Source organism: Etheostoma spectabile, chromosome 5, assembly GCF_008692095.1.
Source record: "Etheostoma spectabile isolate EspeVRDwgs_2016 chromosome 5, UIUC_Espe_1.0, whole genome shotgun sequence".
NCBI lineage: Eukaryota > Metazoa > Chordata > Actinopteri > Perciformes > Percidae > Etheostoma > Etheostoma spectabile.
This window is the reverse complement of record NC_045737.1, coordinates 32,189,084-32,213,614: the sequence shown is the minus strand read 5'-3', so window position 1 is coordinate 32,213,614 and position 24,531 is coordinate 32,189,084. Positions and strand designations below refer to the sequence as shown.

The 24,531-nt window shown below is 42.1% G+C and overlaps 1 protein-coding gene and 1 long non-coding RNA gene across 2 annotated transcripts in view; one reads left to right on the top strand and one right to left on the bottom strand.

The window, feature by feature from the left end:
* The window catches only part of LOC116689561 (uncharacterized), a 414,017-nt gene that overhangs the window by 1,455 nt on the left and 388,031 nt on the right, over window positions 1-24,531 (top strand). The window lies entirely within an intron of this gene.
* oxct1a (3-oxoacid CoA transferase 1a) overlaps window positions 1-24,531 on the bottom strand; it is a 55,922-nt gene that overhangs the window by 7,642 nt on the left and 23,749 nt on the right. Inside the window, exons 8-15 of the mRNA XM_032516099.1 lie at window positions 18,133-18,240; window positions 17,737-17,851; window positions 16,834-16,928; window positions 16,133-16,181; window positions 15,679-15,751; window positions 14,385-14,460; window positions 3,839-3,928; window positions 2,859-2,939 (exon numbers count right to left, since the gene is read on the bottom strand). Of these exons, the coding sequence (XP_032371990.1) occupies window positions 2,859-2,939; window positions 3,839-3,928; window positions 14,385-14,460; window positions 15,679-15,751; window positions 16,133-16,181; window positions 16,834-16,928; window positions 17,737-17,851; window positions 18,133-18,240 (687 nt within the window). The remainder of the gene's footprint in view (window positions 1-2,858; window positions 2,940-3,838; window positions 3,929-14,384; window positions 14,461-15,678; window positions 15,752-16,132; window positions 16,182-16,833; window positions 16,929-17,736; window positions 17,852-18,132; window positions 18,241-24,531) is intronic.

The following is a 24,531-nucleotide window of genomic DNA, read 5'->3' as shown; positions in this document are numbered from 1 at the left end:
GCTACTGGAAGCTCCCTCTAGACTTTGTTATTCTTTCTAACCTCCCCCATACCTTTCTTACTTTGCCCATTCCCTCTAACTCTCTAGCTACACTGTTGTTTTTCCACATTTCTACCAACCCTGTACTCTTGTCTTCTCATGTCCACTCTAACAGAAAATCCGCCTACTGAACGACTGTGAACACCATTCCGACGGATAAGTGTTACCTGTAACTTCAGTGTTGGTCATTAAAACACCATTTGACTGGATTTTAAATCCCATATGCGCTACCAAGTATGACAACCTAATGCTGTAAATGTTTACCTTCTTCCATCTCACTAAGCGGAACTCAAACTTTGGGTAATGAACTAATGAAATTCAAAAACTGAGAGAAGAAAGCTCTTCACATTTGCCTTTAGGCTAAGCTCCATAAGCTTTCCAAGGGAGATTGAGCAGTCAGATTTGCAGAGTACACCCCGGGGTCCATTTCCTTTTCTTTTTTTCAGCCTGTCCCCAACTCTCATTCAATACTGAAGGTGTGTGTCAACCAAGACGACTCCACACTATCCAAAACCTCAGACTAAATCTCTTCCATCTGCCACTCTTGAGCTTTTTGACTACCAGACTGGATGACCTCCTCTCTAAATCGTCCACCACCTCTACAGAGTGCATGTTGGTTTCAATCAGGGTTTTTTCCCAAAGTATCCAAAAGAGAGTACAAAACATAAGGCTGTAGATCAGCTGCAACTATAATCATTGCACGAGCATCAACAACATTAGAAGCAGGGCCCTGAGGCAGGGATGGGAGTATCAACATAACACATAATAAAGGGAAACCCAACCCTAACCATGAAAATGAACAAACCATAACAAAATCAATAAGACGCCTCCTTACCGAAATCAACTGATTGAATTAGTGTTAATTGAATAAATGTAATTTCCATCTACCCGTGTCACACTGTAGAATCAAAGTAGTCTATCACTTGCAGTGTGATTATTTGTGTATATTTTGTTCATGTGGGGGAGATGTAATTGAGAGATACATATACAATGTGCGACTTGTGCTTATTCCATCTTATAAAGAGTTTATTGCATGGCTAGAATATGGTTTAAAAGGTGGAAAAAACACAGTACACCCAAAATATCCAAAAAGCGATCACCACAAAAACCCAGTAGCACTTCTACTACTACTTCACAATGTCTGACTTGTGTTCCATTGTGTTTGAATAGAAAATAGGAATGACAAACCATGGGACTGCCAAAGTTAACTTACAATTATGGTTTCAGTCAACCACTCTTGACTGCAAGGTGGGGAATTGTTATACCTTGCTAATTGAACAGCCAACCCTCAATTTAAAACAAATTAGTTGTTTGAATTAATATTAAAGGACTAACCTTTGGCTAGTCGTAGAGGGAAGAAGCCTATGGTTTGGCCACAGGGTAAAGGCTTAGCTTCTGTAGTTGTTAGACCAAGTCTTTAAGACTTAAGTGGGTGGCATTTCGGTGTCTTTGCCTGTGTATTTGTAGTTGAGTATTCATGTTTTACAAGAACATACCTGGTTAACAAGGAATTAACTTAAAAGCGTTCAAAATTTAGTTCAATATGTCGAACTAAAACTCTGTTAAAATGTTAAATAAACTCCTTGCACAAAATCCTCTCATGCCCTGCAAATCCTGGTATTTTAAAGGCCATCCGTACTGAGCAGCCATAGCTTACTCATTGCCACCGTTTATGTAGCACCTATGAGTAAGCAGCCTATGTTTATGACTAATGGCTGAGGACATATTGGCCCTCATTTATGAAATGTGCATACGACCTGAAACAGACGTAGGACGGGCGCACGCCGATTCCTACGCAAAGCTCGGCATTTATCAATTTGAATGCGAGCGTAGGCTGCGAAAAAATCTCACGTCTGGTCTGACCTTGTGTACGTGAGTTTTCGAGTCAGTGTGGTCTTTCGGTGCAGCGTGTAACAGGAGAAGGAGAAGTCATCAGTTGATCACTTGTTGAAAATGGCAGATCTGGCTCTTTTAGAAGACCTCTATGAGCCAAGCAACAGTGCACATGTAGCCCACACACTGGGGCCATGGTGGGGGGATTCTACTATACACACCCCTGCTATACATGCCGGAAAAAGTCTGCAACATTGTTTTAGCCTGTGGGGTTCTGCTCAACATCGTTCAGGAAAACACAGCTGTTGCCTGGTCTGACTCACGAAAAAAAAAAAAGTAAAATAAAAAAATAAAAAACACTGCATAAACTCCGCTACCGTGTGTTTATTTGAATATAGGTACACCTACATGTAAGCCTAAGAGATTGCAATATAAGCCTATATATTACTATTAGAAGTATACACACAGTATGTCAAGGATGTATGAATTAAATAAACTTCAGCTGGAGTCCGATTTAATACGGCAACACTGTTGACCACATCAGTGATCTCTTTCAATTCCCCGTTCTTCCTACAGCCTAATACCCGTTTTTAGGAAGCCAAATAGGACACACGTTACTGCAAATTAAACTGAGATGTCAGGGTTTCAATCTCCACCTCTGGAAAGTGCCGCTGCGTAAATAGTAGGGGTGAGGCCTCAAAACCGAGAATATATTGGGGCGTGATATTTAAATTATGATCGTTTAGAACCGCAGCATTTATCAATGTACAACCGTTCTTACGCTCAGAATGGGGTGATAGGAACGCTTCATGAATCCCACGTGAGGCCTGTTGTAAGAGGATTTCTGCGGATTAGAGGATCAAATCTGCACTGGTTTCTATGTAAGGTTGATAAATAGGGGCCATTGTGTATGTGTGTGTGTCTATATATAGACACACACAGTATATATCCCGTACAGTATATATAAATTAAACAAATAAACACACCTTTTCTGTGATGATCCGATCCACACACTGCTTCCCAGTTAAAGGCAGGATGCATTTGTCCAATATCTTGTGTTTTCCTCCCTGAAAAAAAAAGGGTATTTGGTTAGAACTAAAACTTAACTAGAGGCCAGTCCCCGTCAAACTGTTTTAATACTTTCTGGAATGCAGCTTCAATTGTAATATATCCAGGGATGCAGCTTTATACGTACACTCATTCTATCCCCAAAGGACATACAGCACATTTCCAAGTGAGTCTGTCTCTGTTTCCCTGCCATTCATCTTAAAGCAAAAGGTACACATCAAAATGCCTCTGATGCTGCCTCAAAAGCCCACGTCATACATCACCCCCTTCCACATTAAGAATGAAAGCAGACATCAGGGCAGTAAATTTATGCTCACCTGCTGCACCATCTGGAATATAGCTGGGCGCCAGACAGGCTCCCATTAGCAAAAAAAAACAGCATGCTTCGTAAATGCAGAATGTTACGTTGCTCTTGCATCGTTTCGGTCTGGAGTTTCCAAAAGTAAACCAATTCAGTTGGATTACCGACTGCAATTGTCAGAAGCCCTGTGGGGTTACTCATCCCTAGCTACAGAACCAGTCTAACGAATCAGCTGTCCCAATACACTGAGTCCAATGTCAGACTTCTATTTAAATTAGCCAAAGATGAACAAACAGGAGATGGTTTGTGTGCAAAACCTTATCAGGATGTGCTTGAGCTCTCTGGTAGAAAGACGTTAAGTAATCCATTAACAGAATTATCCTTAATCAGTTACACTCAATATAGTAGGAAGCAGATACAAGATACACTGGTGAGGGTATCAACATGGGAAAGGAAAATTTGCCATTTCATTCAACCTGGATCCCTGGGAAAGGAAATTAGTCTCGTGGGGCAATTTGCAAAGGCTATGCTGGTTAGAACAAGCATGATACAAGCTCACATGCACACGTAGACACACACTCTTACATGTATACACACCTTAGCTGAGTGCTCCATTGTGACCACCACCTTGGTTCCAGCGCTAGCCACCAAATCCATGGCTCCTCCCATTCCCTTCACCATCTTACCCTAAGAACGAAAGATAATATCGGATTGAGGTTTAAATTCTCACATTTACTTAAGGGAAAAAACAACTGAAACACCTTGCGAAATAACACAATCCAATCTTAAACAGCCATTAACAATGGCCTTATATATTAATACCTATTTATATTATAATACCATGAAGTTGGAACAACTCCTCCACCAAATATTTTAAAGTTTTACAAAGATTTTCTCTATCTTCGAAACAAGGAAATCTTTGTATGCTCTGTGCTTGGTAAAGAATAATTTAATCCCTGCGTTAGTAAGACCCTGAAAAACTTCACAGATAGAGAACAAGAGGAAGTGTCAGCATTTAAGAAATGTGATCAGAACACAAGGGCAACACCATGAAAGTTTTTCCATTAATATTATATAAGCACTAGTAATGTCCATCTCCCTAAGTATCTTAAAAGAAAATGTATTATTTTCTAAGTCATATTTTAGTAGTTTAAAAAACAAAAAATCTTTCTTCTTGCTTCTACAGCTATGAATAGTTTTTAAACCAACTGGTGAATTGGAAAAAGGAGCAAGGAGGTTATACACAACTCCAGTTTTTCAAATCTGAACAACATTTTTAGAAGTGAGAAAGAAGGTGAAAAAGTCCAGTGTCCACTAAAAGAATTCACCGCATTACAAAACTCTTTTAAAATGACTCTGGTTGTTAGTTGTAGAAACTAGCTCCAATGAAAAGGGTTGGCCTGTGTATAATACAGAGTGGCAGTGAGGCTTTTTTTGGGAAGACATGTTGCTGTTGAATAGGCCTTTGTATTAGGGCACCGGCAAAATTATCAAGGACAGATAATTTAATACCTGAGCAAATTAAACCAAAGCTATCTGCATGAATAGATAACAATGGTTGTGAATGGGAAACTATGCTTTTTGTAATTGGGCGAGTCATTTTCTCAAAATTCATGGTTCTTGGTACAATTCAAGCAGCTGCAGCCTGAGTGTGTAAAAGGTTTTAATGGTCGTACTAAGATGCAGCACGACAGGACTTCAATATTGAGAGGAATTTAGTACCATTATAAGAGTAATGTTGCAATTAAGCAGAGGGATTCTCTTTAAACAAAGAATCTCCTCGGACATGTGACCTCTTAGATAAAATAGACCACCAGCCCCCATATGAGACCTGAAACGCTTTTTCAGACAAAGGAAATGGGCCTACCTGGGAAAGGAAAAGCCTAAAAAGTCCCACTTTCATGTGTAATTAAAGGACAATGTCGGTGCAAAATTAACCTAAAGGGTTAAAAACATATATGTAACAATACGACCGTTCACAGAGATATGTTTTCATGCTAATTGAATGTGTCTCTAGCTTGAAACAAGCTAGCGCAAACCGGTGATTAGCCTCTAAATCTAGCTTTCGGGGTATTGGGTAAATCGCTACTTTATACCACTAACAAGGCTCAAAATAGCACCACACTTCTACGGTAGCATAATGAGGGTCCCTAAATGTAAACCGAAGCATTGAGAACATTGTAAGTGTACAGACAGTTTTTTTATAAAGATAGATTGTAAAGAAAGTAGCTTTCATGTTTACATGTGGGTGCCATCTTGGAAAACACTCATGACCAGTCGAACACGAACGCCGTGCAGTCAGTAGTATACAGTTGGGTTATTTCGGAGGACAATGGTTCTGGAGAAAAGTGCAAACAGCAATAATAAAAAGGAGGCCAAGCAATCAACCCATTCCGAACAGGCACTGCACTAGTTGCACTAAGACAAGTGTTGAAAAATGAACATAGCCCGCAGTTTCTTTTATAGATTTACCACCCACAAAAATCTAGAGAGCACCGTCTCTCATTTAGGCAGAAAAAAATAATGACAATTGCAAAGAAATGTGAGCGAGGCACACAGCAGTAAGGAAACTTCAGGAGGCATCCCTTCAATACATTAGCCAGTGTTCCCTTTTCATTATCTTTTAATGGAGTTGCTTAGATAATATGGTTTAACAGGCGTTAAACCATGTCTGAATGTTCACTATGTACAATTCAGCAAATTCCGCTGGATATTCGTTACCTTCCGCTTTCTTTGTGTTGTAATTTTAAACTCTTGGGGATTTCTGAGGACTATGGTTAACTGTGTCTCAGATCTCTGCAGGGTAAATCCAGATGGCTAGACTATCTGTCCAATGTGGGTATTCTGTTGCACGACTAAAAACAACTTTAGAAAGTACACGTTCCACCAAAACAAGTTCCTTCCCAAGGCTATTTTGCAGCTGCACCGGGGCTCTGTTTGGCGCTTAGCGCCGCCCAAGACAATTGTGATTGGTTTAAAGGCATGCCAATTAACCAGAGCATGTTTTTCGCCCATCCCGGAAGCGAAATTAGGAATCCCACTATGGCCACGCCAAGACCTGCCCTACAAAGTTGGTTGGGGTTAGGCACTTGACCTCGAGTGGATAAAGTTAAGATAGCCGATTGGTCAAGGGATAGGACCTGTACAAATGGGGTTACGTTACCTTGTGTAACCATGGACGCCTTGCCAATAAATGCTTTGGCGTGGCCATAGTGGGATTCGTAATACCACATCCCGAAATGCTGTGTGGACTGGCCAGACCCTCATACGCAGCGCTGTGGAGAACGGTCTGGCTATGCGAGACAAAAGCGGGCTAACAGAACATCCCTAAATAAAACCACCAACATCTTTTTAAGTAAAATAGTATCCATTTTGACTTTTACCTTTCAAACACAATCCCCCCCATCTTTTTTGGTCAGTGTTTTTGTTCAACACAAAGTAACTTTTAGGACGACACTCCAAAAGGAAACCTTGTCCTTTTTCCCATGATCAATGCTAATGCATTTTCTGACAGTGAAGAGAGTCAGACTGTCTAGGTGGTGTGTGCAGAGCCCCTAGGGGGATAAACCAGTCTGACCCGATAGAAGCAGTTCTAGATTTCCAGCTGCTAATGTACTCCACCCAGCAACACGGATATGGTTAATCAAAGAGGGCATCTGCTTTTAAAATTAAACATTTGTGTTGAAATCCTAGTCTGGTTATGATCATAAAGAGTCAAACAATAAGGAGCATTTGAAGGAAATTACAAAAATTATCTTGTTTTGCAGTGGGGGGCAATATAACCATTATTTACTAGGTATAAAGAAATAAATTGGTTGTGTGCTTCGAGCCACTGAAAATGCAGACATCAAGTGACTGGAACTGTTAAAGGCCATTGATTTTTAAATAAATTTTAGCTTTGAAATGAAATGATGCCGCTACAGTGCCTGTGTTGCATCGAGTGACAGCAGCCGAGCATGCAGGAATAACAATTCAGTGTGTGTGCACATGGTGAAACGTCCCACTAATGCTTATGACCTTGTTATGTAGAAAACACTATCATAAATTAACATTGATGTGGCTATAGACAGTTTTGGGCTCTGTTGCTCACCGAGTTTTGTCCATGACCTATACTGCTGGGAGGACTGGCATTTGCTTTGGTCTGATTTACAGCTTTACATGTGGTTATCTGAGGCCTCTTTGATCCGAGCTCTTTCATGCAGTAAAACTGTGACGAAGAACAAATGTATGAAATGGCACGATGGCATAAGCTAAAAAACCTATTCCATTTTTGCTCGCTAAAGTGATTTTACTGAATATGATCAAGCTTCAACTTCTGGTTGTCTGTTAGACTTGTTTTGCCTGACTTACTGTAGCTTGGTTGCTAGGCTGCGTACCTGTGACTGTGGAAAAAAAACCCTTTCTTGATTACTCTAAATATTGGCATCCCAGATTGATATTTTGCCAAATAAACACTTTTATGGAGACTGTTGATTACGGAGGCTGCCGCAGCATCTGGCTTTCTACCAGTATAAAAACAGGAAAGGACTTAAATTGAACAAATAGATTCTCAGAACAGCCACAGAAATAAAATACCCTTTGTTTAACTCGCATGGATAATTCAGCCATTTAATTAACACAGCTTTGATGATGATAACCTTGCTGGTCTAACCAAGGCCCCACAGGTTTTGTACAATTTCCTCTTTTGTTGAGCAAGTGTTCACTTTTCAGGGAGTGACAGAAAAAAACACAGAAAATGACCCCCTTCACAATCCAAGAGTTCCCACTTACCAACTGGCTTCCTTTCTCTCCCCCACAAATTATCTGACAATATCTGCTGTCTGATACAAATGGCTCTCTATTTAATAACATAGCGACGGCCAGAAACCTTCGTTACCCAGACAACTAATGACACGAATCAGAGGGAGAGATGGGAATGACAGGAAGACAATGGCCACTGTGTTCAAAGAAACTGGGAAACATAACCATTTACAGTATGTATCTGGGGAATACGGTGTCATCAGTCACATACATGGGAGAACACAAATGTACACAATGACACTGAGGGCTTTGTGCTACTGCTAGGGCTACATCGAACGCATGATTTGGTTTATATAATGATTTTTGACCCACGTTTTGGGCATTGTCGGACACATGCAGCCATTTTCCTGAAATCGCTTGCGGGACTGACACAAGCCTGTGGCGGTCTGCGGCGTGTATGTCCAGGCCTGGCTCCAGCACCTCCAGTTGTAGGCTGTCAGCTGTGTGTCTACCTGGTATACTCTCGGACGGCCAGTTTAACTTTCCGCTCCTCATCAATATAGTTTCATGTGGCCACGTAGCTCTCCACAAGCAGAAAAAAAGGAGCTTAAAACGCAACTGGCGATGTGATCTTGTGATCTGGACGGGAAGCATAACTCTAGGAGATGGAAGGGGTCTGCCTTCTCAAAGCTTTTGGTTTTCTATTGCATATTGGTACAGCCCTAACTACTACAAATACCTCATAGGTCAAATTTCACTGATGCTAAGCTGGCAACCAGGTGCAAGACAATCTGCTTATGATACAGCAGGAAACTTAAAGTTCTAAGAAAAAACTGGACTATGCTCTAAGGTAAGCAGCTCCTTGATGAACGCCGCCATCAGACCTCATTATGAGCACTTGAGCTAGTAACGGCATTTTAAGTCAGTAGCTTGAACTTTTGTAGCACTTTAGCTCCAGTTATACTGAACCTTCAGGGTTTTGGAACCATTTCTGATGTTGCACTTGTTTTCCATCAAACTGAATTCTGCTTTAAAAATACACTGCTGGATTTGAGGTGACCATATATATATATATATATATATATATATATATATATATAATTCTTTACAATATCTGTTTATTCCTCTCAAGTGAAAACTGCTCAGGCAGCCAAAATCAATAAAAGTCCAATCCCGTTCTTATTTTGATTGATTTGATTGATTGATAAAGCTTCACCCTTTCCAGCCCATCTTTTATTCTATTACCACTTTTTCTCCATCTATTGTTTTTTCAGATGTTTCAGGCTGAGTGGACATGTAAAAGCATGCGAAAGCCCTCAACTGGAAAATGTTTATCTGCATTTTGCATAATCAACCATCACGCTGAGAGTACTGCATCCCAAACTCCCACGTAAAACGTTTCTAATTTCACGCTATGTACCCAACCCATCTTTAGGTAGTGAATAATTTCCATTATCCTAGAAGGTGGGTAATTCTCCTCATCAATCCTTTCAAAAGAGGAGATAATGAAGATTGAATGTGTAGGTGAGGACAGTGTGTTATTTTGCTGTTCAAACTGTCCAACTCTAGAATGGCCAAACAAGATAAACTCCCTGTTTGTGAATAACAGCTCCACTGCAGGCCTTCAATATCTGCACAGCATGTTTAATCAAGCACCAGTTAATTAGCAATTACCATGGACAAACAAGTATGACTGGAGAAATTAAAAAAGACATTGCAACATTTAGAGATCACCATAAACAACAGTATTCTTTTGCACAGTGCTGCCTACGTATATCATGTTTGATTATTAATGTTTAATTCTCAAGGTCTACTTTTTCAAAACTCTGTAGCCACTTGGCTGCTTAGATGAGAATAGATGTGGGAATTGTTGGGGGGGTCTGTAAATAACATCACAGAGTACGATCTAGACCTGCGCTTTTATGGAAAACTGTTGTTGTGATTTGGCGCTATATCAATAAAATTGAATCTATAAAATAATGCACTGCCTGAAGCAACTTTGCAAGTACACTTCTGTGAAGCTGTAAACAGCAGTGTGGTTGAGGGCTTCCACATTGTGAACAGTCTTTAAATGGGCTCTTGACCTTTTTAATCACTGATTGACCTGGTGAAACATCTAGCAATAATGTCTGACCACCATTATACTGTAGCGCTCACCAACAACGCCTACCGCTTAGTCTCACAATCCGCAATGCTGTGGAGTAAGGTCAGGCTTGTCCACACATACATTCCAGGATAAGAAACTCTGCATTTTTTGCATTTGTTCTTTAAACCAATTACAATCGTCTTGGGTGACGCTTAGCTCCAGACTCAGAGACGTTGGCTCTGCACAATGGTCTCGGAAAGGAACTTGTTTTGGTTGAAGATTTGCACCCCTCAAAAGAAAACGCGACATACAATATTAAATGATTTTAACTGTTTACACAATACAGTAATGTGAGCTATTTAAATTAGCTGGACACACGGTGAAACGTAATTTGCACTGACCAGTTTATGGCCACGTGTATGTTGTCCATAATAAATCCCATCCCTGATCTCTTTTTCCAAAAGAACCAAGCAGGCCTGCTTTATTGCACAATCCAACTTTCCTTCAAAGCTTTTCTGGTTTGGAGGTTCAGCAGGTTGTTTACTGAAGCGAACAGAGTTAAGAACGACAATACACAGAGAGCGGAAGATGAGGGGCATCCGGCAAACTCTTTCTTAGTCCTTGATCCCCTGACAAGCATATCCCTGTACTCTGTTCTCAAATAATAACAACAATGGGTGCACCTTGAATTAGTTTCAACAAAGACATTTTTTATGATGAGAAATGCTGAAGGACACCATCCATAAAATATAGAAGAGATCACATTTAAAAGCAGGTTTGGTAACTATTTGTATTTCCAATAAACACTTTCTCATATATTGCTTGAAATGGTCCCCGACAGCAATAAACAACTTATGTGCTCTAAAAAAAAGAGCAAACAACATCTGTCATCTGTAGCTGCTATAATCCTGTAAAACCACCCACCAGTCAGTGTCTCGCGGTCTGCTTGTAAAGAACCAATGAGATGCCTCCTTGCCCCAGTGCACATACTCCACCCCTCCTGTGTGCGAGCCTGAGCTCAACGTGCGATGTCGCCCCTTTGCTAACAGTAGTTTGTTTGAAACATTCAGTAAGATAATATTAGGAGTATGTGTACCAGATAATGAGACATGAAGGGGAATTGCGGCCCTTTTTACGGTGGTGGGAGGGTTTAGACGGAGCCCCGGTGATGCTACTTTAAAATCTTGCTAACTTTTCAACATTACCAACCCTGCTTTAAGTCTAAACTGTCAAAAAATAAAACACATACTGTTTGGGGGTTTTGGACTGATAGTCAGACAAATCAAGAAAATTGTACATGCCACTTTTGGCTCTAGGAAATTTTGGTAAGATTTGTTATGTTATATGTAAATCAACAGTTTAACCAATAATTAAGGCAACTTTCAGATACAGCACTAATTCAGTTTCCCTTAATTTGAGTAGATTCTAAAGAAGTCAAGTGCATTAATGATTGAGTCAAATCAAAGAAAATATCCAGTATTATACAGTTTCTGACCAGTGACAGACAGTCTAAAGATAAAGGGCTCCATCCATCCATCCAATCTTCATCCGCTTTTCCCGGATCGGGTCGCGGGGGCAGCAAACTCCAGTTTGGGGACCCCAAACTTCCCTTTCCCGAGCCACATCAACCAGCTCCGACTGGGGGATCCCGAGGCGTTCCCAGGCCAGGTGGAGATTAATCTCTCCACCTAGTCCGGGTCTTCCCAGGCCCCTCCCAGCTGGACGTGCCTGGAACACCTCCCTAGGGAGCCCCAGGAGCATCCTTTCCAGATGCCCCAACCACCTCAATGGCTCCTTCGACGCGAAGGAGCATGGCTCTACTCCGAGCTCCTCTCGGATGCTGAGCTTCTCACCCTATCTCTAAGGGAGACCCAGCCACCCTCCTGAGGAACCCATTTCGGCGCTTTTACCCTGGATCTCGTTCTTTCGGTCATGGGCCCAAACCTTCATGACCATAGGTGAGGGTAGGAACGAAAATTGCCCGGTAATCGAGAGCTTTGCCTTCTGGCTCAGCTCTCTTTTCGTCAAACGGTGCGATAAATGGAATGTAAAACCGCACCGGGTGCTCCGATTTCCGACCAATCTCACCTCCTAGTCCCCTCAATCGCGAACAAGCCCAAGGTACTTAACTCCTTCACTTGGGGTAAGGATCACTCCCCACCCAAAAAAAAAAAAAAGCACTCCATCGGTTTCCTGCTGAGAACCATGGGCCCCAGATTTAGAGGTGTGATCCTCATCCCAGCCGCTTCACACCGGCTGCGAAAACCCATCCAGTGAGTGCTGAAGGGCACAGACCGATGATGCCATCAGGACCCCATCATCTGCAAAAAGCACCCATGAGATCCCGAGCCCACCGAACTGCAACCCCTCCCGCCCCGACTACGCCTCGTATCCTGTCCATAAATATTACAAAAAGGATTGGTTTACAAAGCGCAGCCCTGGCGGAGGCCAACCCTCACCGGAACGAGTCCGAATTACTGCCCAGAACCCGGACACAGCTCTCCTTTTGGGCATACAGAGATTGGATGGCCCAAGAAGGGGCCCCCTCACCCCATATTCCCGCAGCAACCCCCCACAATTCTCCCGGGGGACCCGGTCATACGCCTTTTCCAGATCCACAAACCATTTTAGACTGGTTGGGCATACTCCCAGGCCCCCTCCAAGATCCCTTTCGAGAGTAAGAATCTGATCCGTTGTTCCCGACCAGGACGGAATCCGCATTGTTCCTCTTTAATCCGAGGTTCGACTATCGGCCTAACCCTCCTTTCCAACCTTTGGGGTAGACTTTTCAGGGAGGCTGAGAAGTGTGATTACCCCCCGTAATTGGCACACACCCTCTGGTCCCCCTTTTGAAGAGGGGAACCACCACCCCGTTTTGCCACTCCTTACACCGTCCCGACTTCCACGCAATGTTGAAAGGCTGTTCAACCAGACAGCCCCTCCACACCCAGAGGGTTTCAGCATTTTTGGACGGATCTCATCAATCCCTGGGGCTTTGCCGCTGTGGAGTTGTTTGACTACCTCAGCGACTTCCACCGGGAAATTGACGACAATCCCCCTCATCCCCAGCTGCCTCCACCAAAGAGGGCGTGTCAGCTGGGTTTAGGAGTTCCTCAAAGTGCTCCTTCCACCGCCCTATTACCTCCTCAGTTGAGGTCAAAAAGGTCCCACCCTTACGGGATACAGCTTGGATGATTCCTCGCTTCCCCTTCCTGGGGTGGCGAACGGTTTTCCAGAAGCACCTTGGTGGCCGACCGAAAGTCCTTTTCCATGTCTTCTCCGAACTTCTCCCACACCCGCTGCTTTGCCTCTGTCACAGCAGAGGCTGCAGCCCTTGGGGCCCGTGGGTACCCTGCAACTGCCTCCGGATTTCCTCTGAACAAATATCCCCGGAAAGACTCCTTTTTCCCGTCGGACGGTTTCCCCTGACCACCGGTGTCCACCAGGGTGTTCGGGGTTACCGCCCCTTGAGGCACCTAAACCTAAGACCACGCTCGCCCCCGCAGCTTTAGCAAGGAAGCTTTGAACTTTGTCCACTCAGGTTCAATGCCCCAACCTCCACAGGGATGCACGAAAAGCTCTGCCGGAGTGTGAGTTGAAAGTCCGTCGGACAGGGGGCCCCCTCCAGACGTTCCCAGTTTTCCCGCACTACCCGTTTGGCTTACCAGGTCTGTCCAAGTTTCCCCCACCCCCTGACCCAACTCACCACCAATGGTGATCAGTTGACACTCTGCCCTCTCTTCACCCGAGTGTCCAAAACATACGCCTCAGATCAGATGAAACGATTATAAAACGATCATTGACTTTGGCCTAGGGTGCTCTGGTACCAAGTACACTTATGAGCATCCTATGGTTCGAAAATGGTGTTTGTGATGGACAATCCATGACTAGCACAGAAGTCCAACAAAAAGACAACCCCTCTGGTTTAGATCAGGGAGGCCCTTCCTCCCAATCACGCCCTCCCAAGTATCTCCATCATTGCCCACGTGTGCATGAAGTCCCCCAGCAGAACTATGGAGTCCCCCCTAAGATAAAAACTGAGTAGAAAAATGTAGAACTATGTAGATACAAGTACATGTATATAATATGTATACCAGTTACATATCATACAAACCAACAGAACAGCACCACAAGCTTTAATTTACCAGAGAATGAACACCTCTGTGACACAAACCGAAAACGAAAGACTATTATGAGCTTCACAAAGCAGCATTTGGAGCATGCATATTGTACTGGTGTGGTGACCCCCAGCAGATAGAGGAGAAAGCATCAATTTGGAAAAAGGTAACGGATATGTGTCATCTAAACCAAACTTACTGGGATCATCCAGTTGGCTAGGTCTCCATATTTTGACACCTGCATGGCTCCCAGCATGGTCAGGTTGATGTGACCCCTGAAACAAGAATGACACAACAGAAGAAGACAGTTGTCAACTTCAGAACCAGTTCAACGATCAAAAAATGCATTTAGTATTGCTATATTTAGCCCGGAGGGGTTGTGACAGGACACACAATACAAATGCAAATACTTGGATAGCTTCTCAACCCAACAATACCCATCTTCCCATTTCTACAGTTTTCTAAATAACAGAACTTGTCATATGTAAAAAACTGGTGACAAGGTTTTATTGTCTTTCCTTTTTAAACTACTGCATCTTCTTACCAATGCTTTGTTTTGAAAATATTCTCCGTATTTTGCATTTTTAGTTTCTGCTAGGTAAATGCCAGTTTTACATACATGTACTTTAATAGCAGAACAACAAAAAGTCTGATTTTGTGGGCAAGTATTAATTCATCTCTCTAATAAGAGAGCATGTCCTTTTTTTTGTTTCTCCTAAAGAAGGAGTTCAAAGTCCTAAGTGAAGTTTCCAACAATGCCTTCAGAGCAGGTAGGAGCTTTGTTAGGGTGCTTGCAGTTGGATAGATTTAAACCAAGATGTATGGCCCTGCTGTCCACAGCAGATTCCTCCTTGTTTCTTTATTGCATGTGGCAACAGATAGACAAACATACCAAGACTTGGAATGGTTTGTGATAAAGACTTGCTGTGTAAGTCACTATGTAATTCCAATAAGAGAAGTAGCTGTAGTTGTATTTGAGGGGTTGTAATTCTTTCTAAAAGACTCTGGACCATGGTTACCTTTGGTCCCTACCTGTGTGTGACTGAACAGCCCTATTTATGAGCACTATTGGATTTTCACAGGGTGGACATGTACAATGGCTGCTGCAAGGTGTGCGGGTGGGCAATCTCAGACTGCTGGCAAATCAATAAGAACCAGGGACTAAGGGAACATGGCGAGGCTGAAGTCTAGCTGTACTGGTGGGCACAGTAGCTATTTGTTAATATCCAGTGTTGCAAAGTGTGGCTGTGTCCTGAGATGAAATCCAGTGGTTATGGCTGGTGTACGGTGCAGGTGATAAATTATTGAATTAAGAATATATTTGCTTCGTTGTTTTGGTTTTTGCATAAACTCCACCAAAGACTTCCGCAAAGTGACTAATTTATTTCATTAACTTTGAGTATGACTATGCTGTATGTAAATTCAGAAATGTCAGGCATATTGAATTTAGAGTCAGCAAATACGCTTTCAGAGCTAACGCGTTGTGGCCTCACCCTCGGATCATGGCAAATGACTCATCACTGGAGAAATAGGCAGCCCCTGGGAGAACAGTAACAGTTTCCTTTCCTGCAGAGCAGAGAGTCGACAACATTTGGGATTTATTTATCATCGCAAAGTTAATCATAAAGTTAGGCATAAATCACAAAGAGGGTAAACTAAATTACAAAATACACAAATAAATGGATGAAGGAATGAAAGAGAATTATGTCAACAATATGTTAATATCATATTAAAAGTGCATCTGAATAAAAATGTTCAGTGATCTTAACAGAGAATCCAGAGTACTAAGCATTCACCTACATAAGTGTGTGAGTATATCGCAGGAAATCAGAGAGAAATACTGCATGCAACGTCACATTTTAGCCCAAAAAGCCATAATTCCGTTAGTCCACTGCTTTTAACATTTACATAAATGTATCATTGGGAAGTTCTTAGGATGACCCTCACCAGCGTTAATCAGGTCTGCATCCACTGCATCCTCAGTGGGGTATGGGCCCTACGCAGAGACAAGTGAAGATAAACAAGAATGAGCGCACAGGCGGGCAGCCACACATCACTCAGCCTCACAGGCCATGATCTTTCAAGGGGGAGACAGACACAATCACATTTTGATGATTTGATGAGACATTGATTTTCTCTGTTCTCAACAAAGGGAGCAATCGTTTTGGATGGAGATGAGAGTAAAAAAGGGGAGAAGAGATACAGGAGAAGTCGAGGGGAGAGCAGAGGACAAGGTCTCTTTAAAACCGGCACTGGCATAATACAAAAAAAACTTAGCATAGGCCCTAACATTCTCCTGTCAACTCAACTGATTGGAAAGTTGCAGCAGCCGCCACCTTGTTAAAAGCTCAGCCAGCAAATAATGACTGTGAGGAAGAATAACGGAAGAGAAAGTGTCAAACTGCCACAATCTGTTCTACAGCAAACTCAGCACATTTTAACCGAGGACCCAAACTGGGATTGATACAGCTCAAATGAGTGGCTATAAATCTTGCTACGTGCTCAGAGCAGAATTCAGCTTCAAAACACGTCCTGCTGCTTAAAAAGTCTACACACAGATCAGAAAATATGCTGCTCGTTAGCTTGTTCAGTTGAGATTGAAAGCACCGAAGCCTGAGTGGGAAGAAAGCTCTCTGTAGGCATCTCACCAGTCCCAAAATCCCATTTTCACTTTGGAGGTGTAGGGTAATGTCTGGTTTTATGAAGTTGCTGGCCAGCATGGGGATACCAATACCGAGGTTAGCTGATTGGATCTTTGTTAAAGATGTTAACTTTTACATTTGTAAACATGGAATGGAAATCAGTAGTGAGATGAAGAGAAATGTATAATATTGTGTTGAAAGCTGCTATGACAGACTACCGTACACTGCACATCGTACTTGGACATTTGTCCCTCTCATTCTCATTATAACATGTTGTGTGATTAAGTCGTGGCATTTCAAAGATACTGAAAGCCTACCGATTATTCATTGTGTGCTTAAAATAAAAATAAAAAAACACGGCATAGCTTTCTTTTTGTTGTGGCTATTGGCCAACATCTGGTTTGGTTTGTAATTAAAGCGCCCGTACTATGCTCATTTTCAGGTTCATAATTGTATTTTGAGGTTGTACCAAAATAGGTTTACATGGCTTCCTTTTCAAAAAACACCATATTTTTGTTGTACCGTACATTGCTGCAGATATGTTTTTTTAAAGTGGCTACAATCCATATTCCTATGGTAACAATATATGACAATGTGGCAATGAAAAGGGGTTGGGATTATGAACCTTATCATCTGAATCTGCTGCTCCCTTTGGCTTTCTATAGTGACGTAGAATGCCGTGCAGATTTTGAACAGCTCACCCAGAGACTGACGGAAGAGGACATTCAGAAACCTGTTTCTCACTCAAAGCTTGAGTATACATGTGGAAGCACCAGAGACACAAAATAACACCCCAAATCCCAGTGTTTTTTTAATCATAATACGGGCACTTTAAAGGGACGAACCTAGACAAAAAAAGTTATCAGATTCCATGATTCGCACAATCCTTGTATTCTTTAAAAAGGATACCATACATCCCATCCTCAAACTCCAGAGCAGCCCGTCGAATGATCCTTTCCCGAACAATATCGGAGTCCTTCTTTGGTTTGGGACTCTCATCTTGGCTTTTTTTGACTGTGCGTTTCTGGAGACATATACAGAGATATATGAGACAAGGGGGACAGCATGAGAGGCTATTTCTGGCTGAGTACAAGAACTCATATGGACAACAGCTAGTATGTGTGTTTCAATGACGGAAATGTTGCTACAGAAAGTGTCAGAAATTGGCTGAACCAATTGTTGAATGGCACATATTTTTTAATGGTGACTTTCACATTGTTACATAATTCAAAAACTATAGAGAAAATGGTTTCAATGTACAATCTCTCTTCAGTCATACAAACTGGGTAAGGCCACGTTTTGTACCTCGATCCTTTTCTCGTAGCTGAATCCCTGGACGATCCTGTTGACGTAGATGCTGGGTATGTGGACGTCCTCTTCAGCAAAGGTCCCGACGTCCACCACCTCCTCCACCTACACAGAGACAGAGAGTGATGAGCGCCACCTTCACCTGTAATATGTCTCACGACCGTGGAGATAAAAGTTCAGATAAGGAAACCACACGCTAATAGAACCAGGATATAACCTCTGCCTACCCAGCTATGACATTTAACAGATTACCAGATCAAGACCACAATATTTTTTTTGCCATCCTGCAAGGCAAGGCAAGGCAAGGCAGCTTTATTTGTATAGCACTTTCGCAACAAGGCAATTCAAGTGCTTTACAAAAAATCAGTTAAACAATAAAAACACAAGAAAAAACAGTTAAAATCACAAGCATTAAAAACCCGGTAAACACATGAATAGACAGTAAAAACAAAGAGAAACATAAACACAGAATAAAATTTACAGTGCAGCATAAAATTTAAGAATGATTAGTCATTTAAAGAAAGGCAGCATCAATAAAAAGGGGTCTTCAGCCTTGTTTTAAAAGAACTGAGAGTAGCAGGGATTCTACAGGTTTCTGGGAGTTTATTCCAGATATGAGGAGCATAGAAACTGAAAGCTGCTTCACCCTGTTTAGTTCTGACTCTGGGGACAGAAAGCAGACCTGTCCGATGACCTGAGAGGTCTGGGTTTTCAAAAGGTAGTAGCAGATCAGCAATATATTTTGGACCAAAAACGTTAAGTGATTTATAAACACAAGATTACTTTGAAATCAATTCTTTGAGACACAGGAAGCCAGTGTAAAGACTTCAAAACGGGAGTGATGTGATCCATTTCTCTTGGTCTTAGTGAGGACTCGAGCAGCAGCGTTCTGAATCAGCTGCAGCTGTCTGATTGATTTTTTAGGGAGACCTGTAAAGACCCCGTTACAGTAGTCAAGTCTACTGAAGAAAAAGGCATGGAAAAGTTTTTCCAAACCTGTTGACACATAAGCCCTTTTAAAACCCTTGATATATTCTTAAGGTGATAGTAGGCTGACTTTGTAATTGTCTTAATGTGGCTGTTAAAGTTCAGGCCCCGAGTCCATGATACACCAAAAATTTCTGGCTTTGTCTGGGGTTTTTAACATTGTTTTTTTGAAGCTGAGCGCAGACTTTTAATCGTTCCTCTCTTGCTCCAAAAACAACCCCCTCAGTTTTTCCTTCATTAATTTCAGAAGTTCTGGCACATCCAGCCGTTATTTGTTCGTTTGCACTTAGTCATTTTTGTATTGGACTATAGTCCCCTGGCGATAAGGTTAGTAATTTGTGTGTCTTTCCCGCATAACTATGGTAACTTTTTTGTTTTTCTCCATAATCTGAGCCAGGGGAAGCATGTAGATGTTAAACAGAAGAGGCCCCAGAATGGAGCCTTGCGGAACTCCGCACGTCATATTGGTACGCTCAGATGCATAATTACCTATAGACACAAAGTAATCCCTATTCTTTAGGTAGGATTCAAACCTTTTTAGTACGGAGCCAGAAAGGCCAACGCAGTTTTCCAATCGGTCTAGTAGTATGTCTGGTCGACCGTGTCAAATGCAGCACGAGATCAAGTAATACTAAGATTGAAATTTTGCCTTATCTGTGTTAAGGTGGATGTCATTAAAGACTTTGACAAGACCGTTTCAGGGCTGTGGTGTGGTCGGAAACCCAAATGAAAGGTATCAAAACTGTTACTTAGTGACAAAAATGGTGATGTTGAAAGATACTTTTTAAATGATTTTACTTAAAAACGGAAGGTTTGATATTGGCCTATAGTGCTCATTAGTGACTTGTCTAGGTTGTTCTTTTTTAAAGGGCTTGATTACTGCAGTTTTCAGGGCCTGGGGAAAAGATACCTGAAAGAAAGATGTGTTCACAATCTGTAGAAGATCAGAAGTCAAACAATTGGAAACATTTTTGAAAAGTTCCCGTTGGTAAAAACATAAAGGCAACAGGTCGATTTTTTTCAGATGTTGAATAATGTCCTCCAGGTTTTGTATGGTTGATCGTGTGAAATTCTGTCATATTGGAACTATTTTTGCTTGAACACTGTGACAACACATATCCTGGACTTGATATGGAGGCACTGACTGTTTGTCTAATCTTTTGAATTTTTGTCTTTGAAGAAGGAGGCAAATCATTGCAGGCCTTGGTAGAAAAAGTTCAGATGTTTACTGGTATGGAGGGTTTGTTAACCTATCAACAGTAGCAAACAAAGCACGGGAATTATTATTGTTTTTTTAGAGAAAATATCAGAAAAAAAGGGACCTTCTTGCATTCCTTTTTTCCCAAAATTATAATGCGAGTCTCTCTTTATAGGAGTTGTATAATGGACCAGGAGATTTTTTTTTTTCGCCACCTTCGTTCAGCTTTCCTACACTCTCTTTTTTCTGTTCTCACCAGTAGGACATTTCTCCCATGGAGATCTTTTCTTACCAGATACAATTTTGACCTTAGTGGGAGCAATGGCATAAATAACATTTGTAATTTTTACAGTTGAAATTATCTACAAGCTCACTGACTGATAGCCCAGAGAGGGCTGGTGTGGAGGAGAAAAGCTGTATAAATTGTCACTGGTGTTTTCAGTGATATAGTTTTCTGATTATCTTTGTTTGGACACTTTTGGAACAGAGATAGTCCCGTTAAAGAAAAACAGGAATGATTGAGAAGGCAACGTCAGTCCCCACAACCTTGGAAATGTTCAACCTTTTGGGGACAATCAAGTCCAGAGTGTGCCCCTTATTGTGGGGGGGGCTCCGTCACATGCTGAGGGCCGTCCCCTAGTTTTTCAAAAACACAACACAGCTCTTTTGTCCCCCTGTCCTGGGGGCTGTCACATGAATGTTAAAATCACCCGCAATGATTACACAAACAAGTTTAATGCAGATAATTTGACGCAGTTCGTGAAGTATCAATGAAGGTTGCACAATTTAGGTGGCCTGTAGTATTTAGAAACATCGCTTGAGGGGAAGATCTTAATTGAAGAGCAACATATTCAAAAGAAACCCAAAAATTTTCCCTAACATATTTGCGTACATGGGAAAGGAGTCATTAAACAAAATGGCGACTCCACCTCCCTTTTTTATTCCTCTATTTTCTCACTCATAAAATGAAGTTAGGGGGAGCTGACTCGATGAGAACAGCGTGCTGTTATTATGGTCTAACCAGGTTTTTAGTTAAAAAAATAAATCTAGATTGTGCTTATAATAAAATCATTGATTAAAAATGATTTCCTGCCAAAGACCTGACGTTTAGTAAGGCTAGTGTTTGTGTGTTTTCATTTTTTTTGGGGCAGGCTGTAGCTGACGAGGAATGGATGCTAAATTTGCTAAGTTTGGAGTTAAGTGCTTATTCACCATTCTTTTCCTATTACCTACACAACAGAAATTGAGGAAGAATTGATCCACAGGGCCCCGGGGTTTGTCTTGAAAAGAGTCATTTTATCACTAGTCCTGCAGCCAAGGCCCGGCACTATCAGATAGTGCTTGCCAGATTTTGCACACAAGCGTCCTTATCATCTGGGGGGAAGGAGTTTCTGACATCCTGGTAGTGGGGCTTGGCGTTTTACTTTTGCCCCGGGGGTTTACCATGGGGGTAGGAAGGGGTGCATAATGATGGGGGAAAAAAGGGAAAGGGTGTGTGGAGACATCAGTAGAGACAGCGATGAATCCTCAGAAGGTTCGGGGTTGGGAAGGTTGAGGGGTGCTGGACGGGTGAAGAGGGGAGTGGGGTTTCGTGTCTCTGCTCTCTGGTCTCCCATGGTCAAATCTTTGCACAGCGGGGGCTGTGCTGGATCACTGCCGCACTTTGTTGTGTCTTTCCTTTGTTTGTGACCTTTGGGAGAGGGAGCAGATGTTTAGCGCAGAAAGTAAAGCAGATAGAGGTGAACAGCTTTACTCCGGCTTGTTAAGGGAAAGTCTATCTGCTTTAAAAAGATGTCTGCGCTCCCCGAAAATGTTTAAATGTCAATGAACTTCAGAGAGGGGGGACGTACCCTTCAGTTGAAAGCCATTTGTTTAGTTCCCAACAGTCGGCTGAACTCTCATCTCCTCTTTTGACTGACGGTATAGACCACTGATAAACACATTTGCGCTTAGGGGGGTGACTGTGTCAAGCATTCCCTAAAATCCAGTTTTCAGCAATTAGACTTTTTGCTTTACAACATCATTTGACCCTTATGCAGAATATGTTCTTCACAGTTGGGTGTGCTGCCACGATATCTGGGATTTTTTGGTCAAGTCAGACACCAGTCTTTGGAAAACAAGTATTTTGGTGTTTTTACTGTTTTTTTAAATCTTTTACGCAGAGTCACCCACAATTAGGGTTGAGGCCCAGTTGTTAGCTTTTTACTTTTTGAATTGCTCTCAGTCCTTACCCTGCTGTGTGGTGATGAGACGCAGTCCCGGTCATCAGATGACTGTCCAGCGTCTTGCAGCAGAGGAGCAAAACTGTTATCCAGTTGCAAAACCCAAAGGGTTTTTGGGGGGCATTTTGTTGCTTATTTTCCCTTTTGCAGCTGTCCACGGCTGTGTCCTACTAGGTACAGGGGTTTGAAGAGGCGCTCGCCCAGATGATAAGCAGGCCAGCCGGGTCATATCACAAACCCAGGGCGCTGTGCCCGGCCCGTTAGTCGTCCTCACCATTTCCCAGGAAAATGATTTACTCTTAGGCTTCGCACCAGACGAGTTCCAGGGAGGACCGCCACTTGTTGATTTATTAACAGTTCCACCCTCCTGTTTCTTGTAGTCTTGTTTGGGGCTAATTAGCCGTGTGTTAGCATACTTTCTGTCCATTGTTATGGGTCCATGGTAAAGTGGTGTCATTTCCACAGATCCTTAACTTCCACGTTCACTTCTAGAAGGGAACCTTGGTTTCCAGAAGGGGCAATCTTCTGAGGGTTTGTAGAGTCTTCTACGGGGAAAGGAGGCTCTTGCTGCTAATTGCTTTAGCTACAATCACTGTAGGACAGGCTTGAGCTATTGGTAGGCCCGCTCACGCCAAAAATTTTAAAAAATGGCAAAGCCTACTTGGGCTACAAAAAATGTATAGTCCAGTGTTTTGAAGTGTCCAAGAGCCGCTGCTCATAGTTTTTCAGAGGGAAAAACACGATTATCAGCAAAAATATCGCAAAAATATGCAAGCAAAGCAGGAGCAAGCAGCAAAGCGTCTGCACTGTAAGAAGCAGGAAGCCATTGCATGCAGGCTAATCTCAAGAAATGATGAATGAAAAAAATGGTATTTTAAAGCAGATGTGCATCTTATAATTAGTTTGATATTAAAATCCTAATTTTGAGCTACAAACAACAGTGAGTGTGACGCACAAGCAGACATTTAGACTCCAGATATGATCTCACAGGTTTAAAAATTCTGCTACTGTCGTCTCTTTCACTGGGAAGAGAGGGTAAATATTTGTGGGAGAAGGTGTTACATTTATTCTTTTAGCAACTCCACTGAGTCCTCTGAAAGCTCTCTGTGTACCCAAAGCCAGCTTGGCTGGCTAAAAACAGAAGACACAACAAGCCCAGCGAACATAGCTTGATCCTTGGATCAAAGGCAATGGAGAGTATGGGTTCGTGGAGGATTTTGGTCTTTTTTTTTTTTTTTTTACTTTTAGCTACATAATTTATTTTTAGATCTATTCCACAAACCCTGTCCTCAAGACTCTCTAACAAGGTTTACATTTCAGCTCAGCTTATTCTGTGAATCTCAGTGGAGCCGCTATAAAACTGGCCCCTTCTATTCTCTAAATATACCCTCATAACACTTTATTACATTTAATATGGTAGCACATGATAATGCACATGTCTCTACCAAATCATTTTCCTGACTCTGAGACCAACGTGCATCACTTTCATGTAGAAAGTGTCCAGCAGCAGAAGTGAAGTGTTATTGCTGTGCGACTAATTAGACACAGATGGAAATGGCTATTGATTTGAGCAGAGTTGGTTCAACGTGTCCAGGATAGAAATCCCAGAATGAGGCACCTGCTCCCTCCTCCTTAGATAACATGAGTAACTGAGCCAACAGCTTCCACTCATACAGGCAGGGCCTGAAATTAACACCAGACCACCCGCCAATGGCGGGTGGATTTAGCAATCTGTCAATCTACCTGTCAATCCACATTGGCTACCTGCCAATGTGGCTGGTAGCCAATGAGAATTGAATCATTCATTAGGCTTTTTTGCAACTGTTGTTCTTTTTTATTCAAACAAAGTCTGTCATTTTGATGGATTTCAGCTAAAGATCCGGCGGCACGTTGCTGGGGTAAAGACGCCGGCTGAAAAAAACAACCAACAAAAAGATAAGCATGGGTCAAAGAAAAGTCAAAGAAGACAGTTTAATACAAATTGGCGAC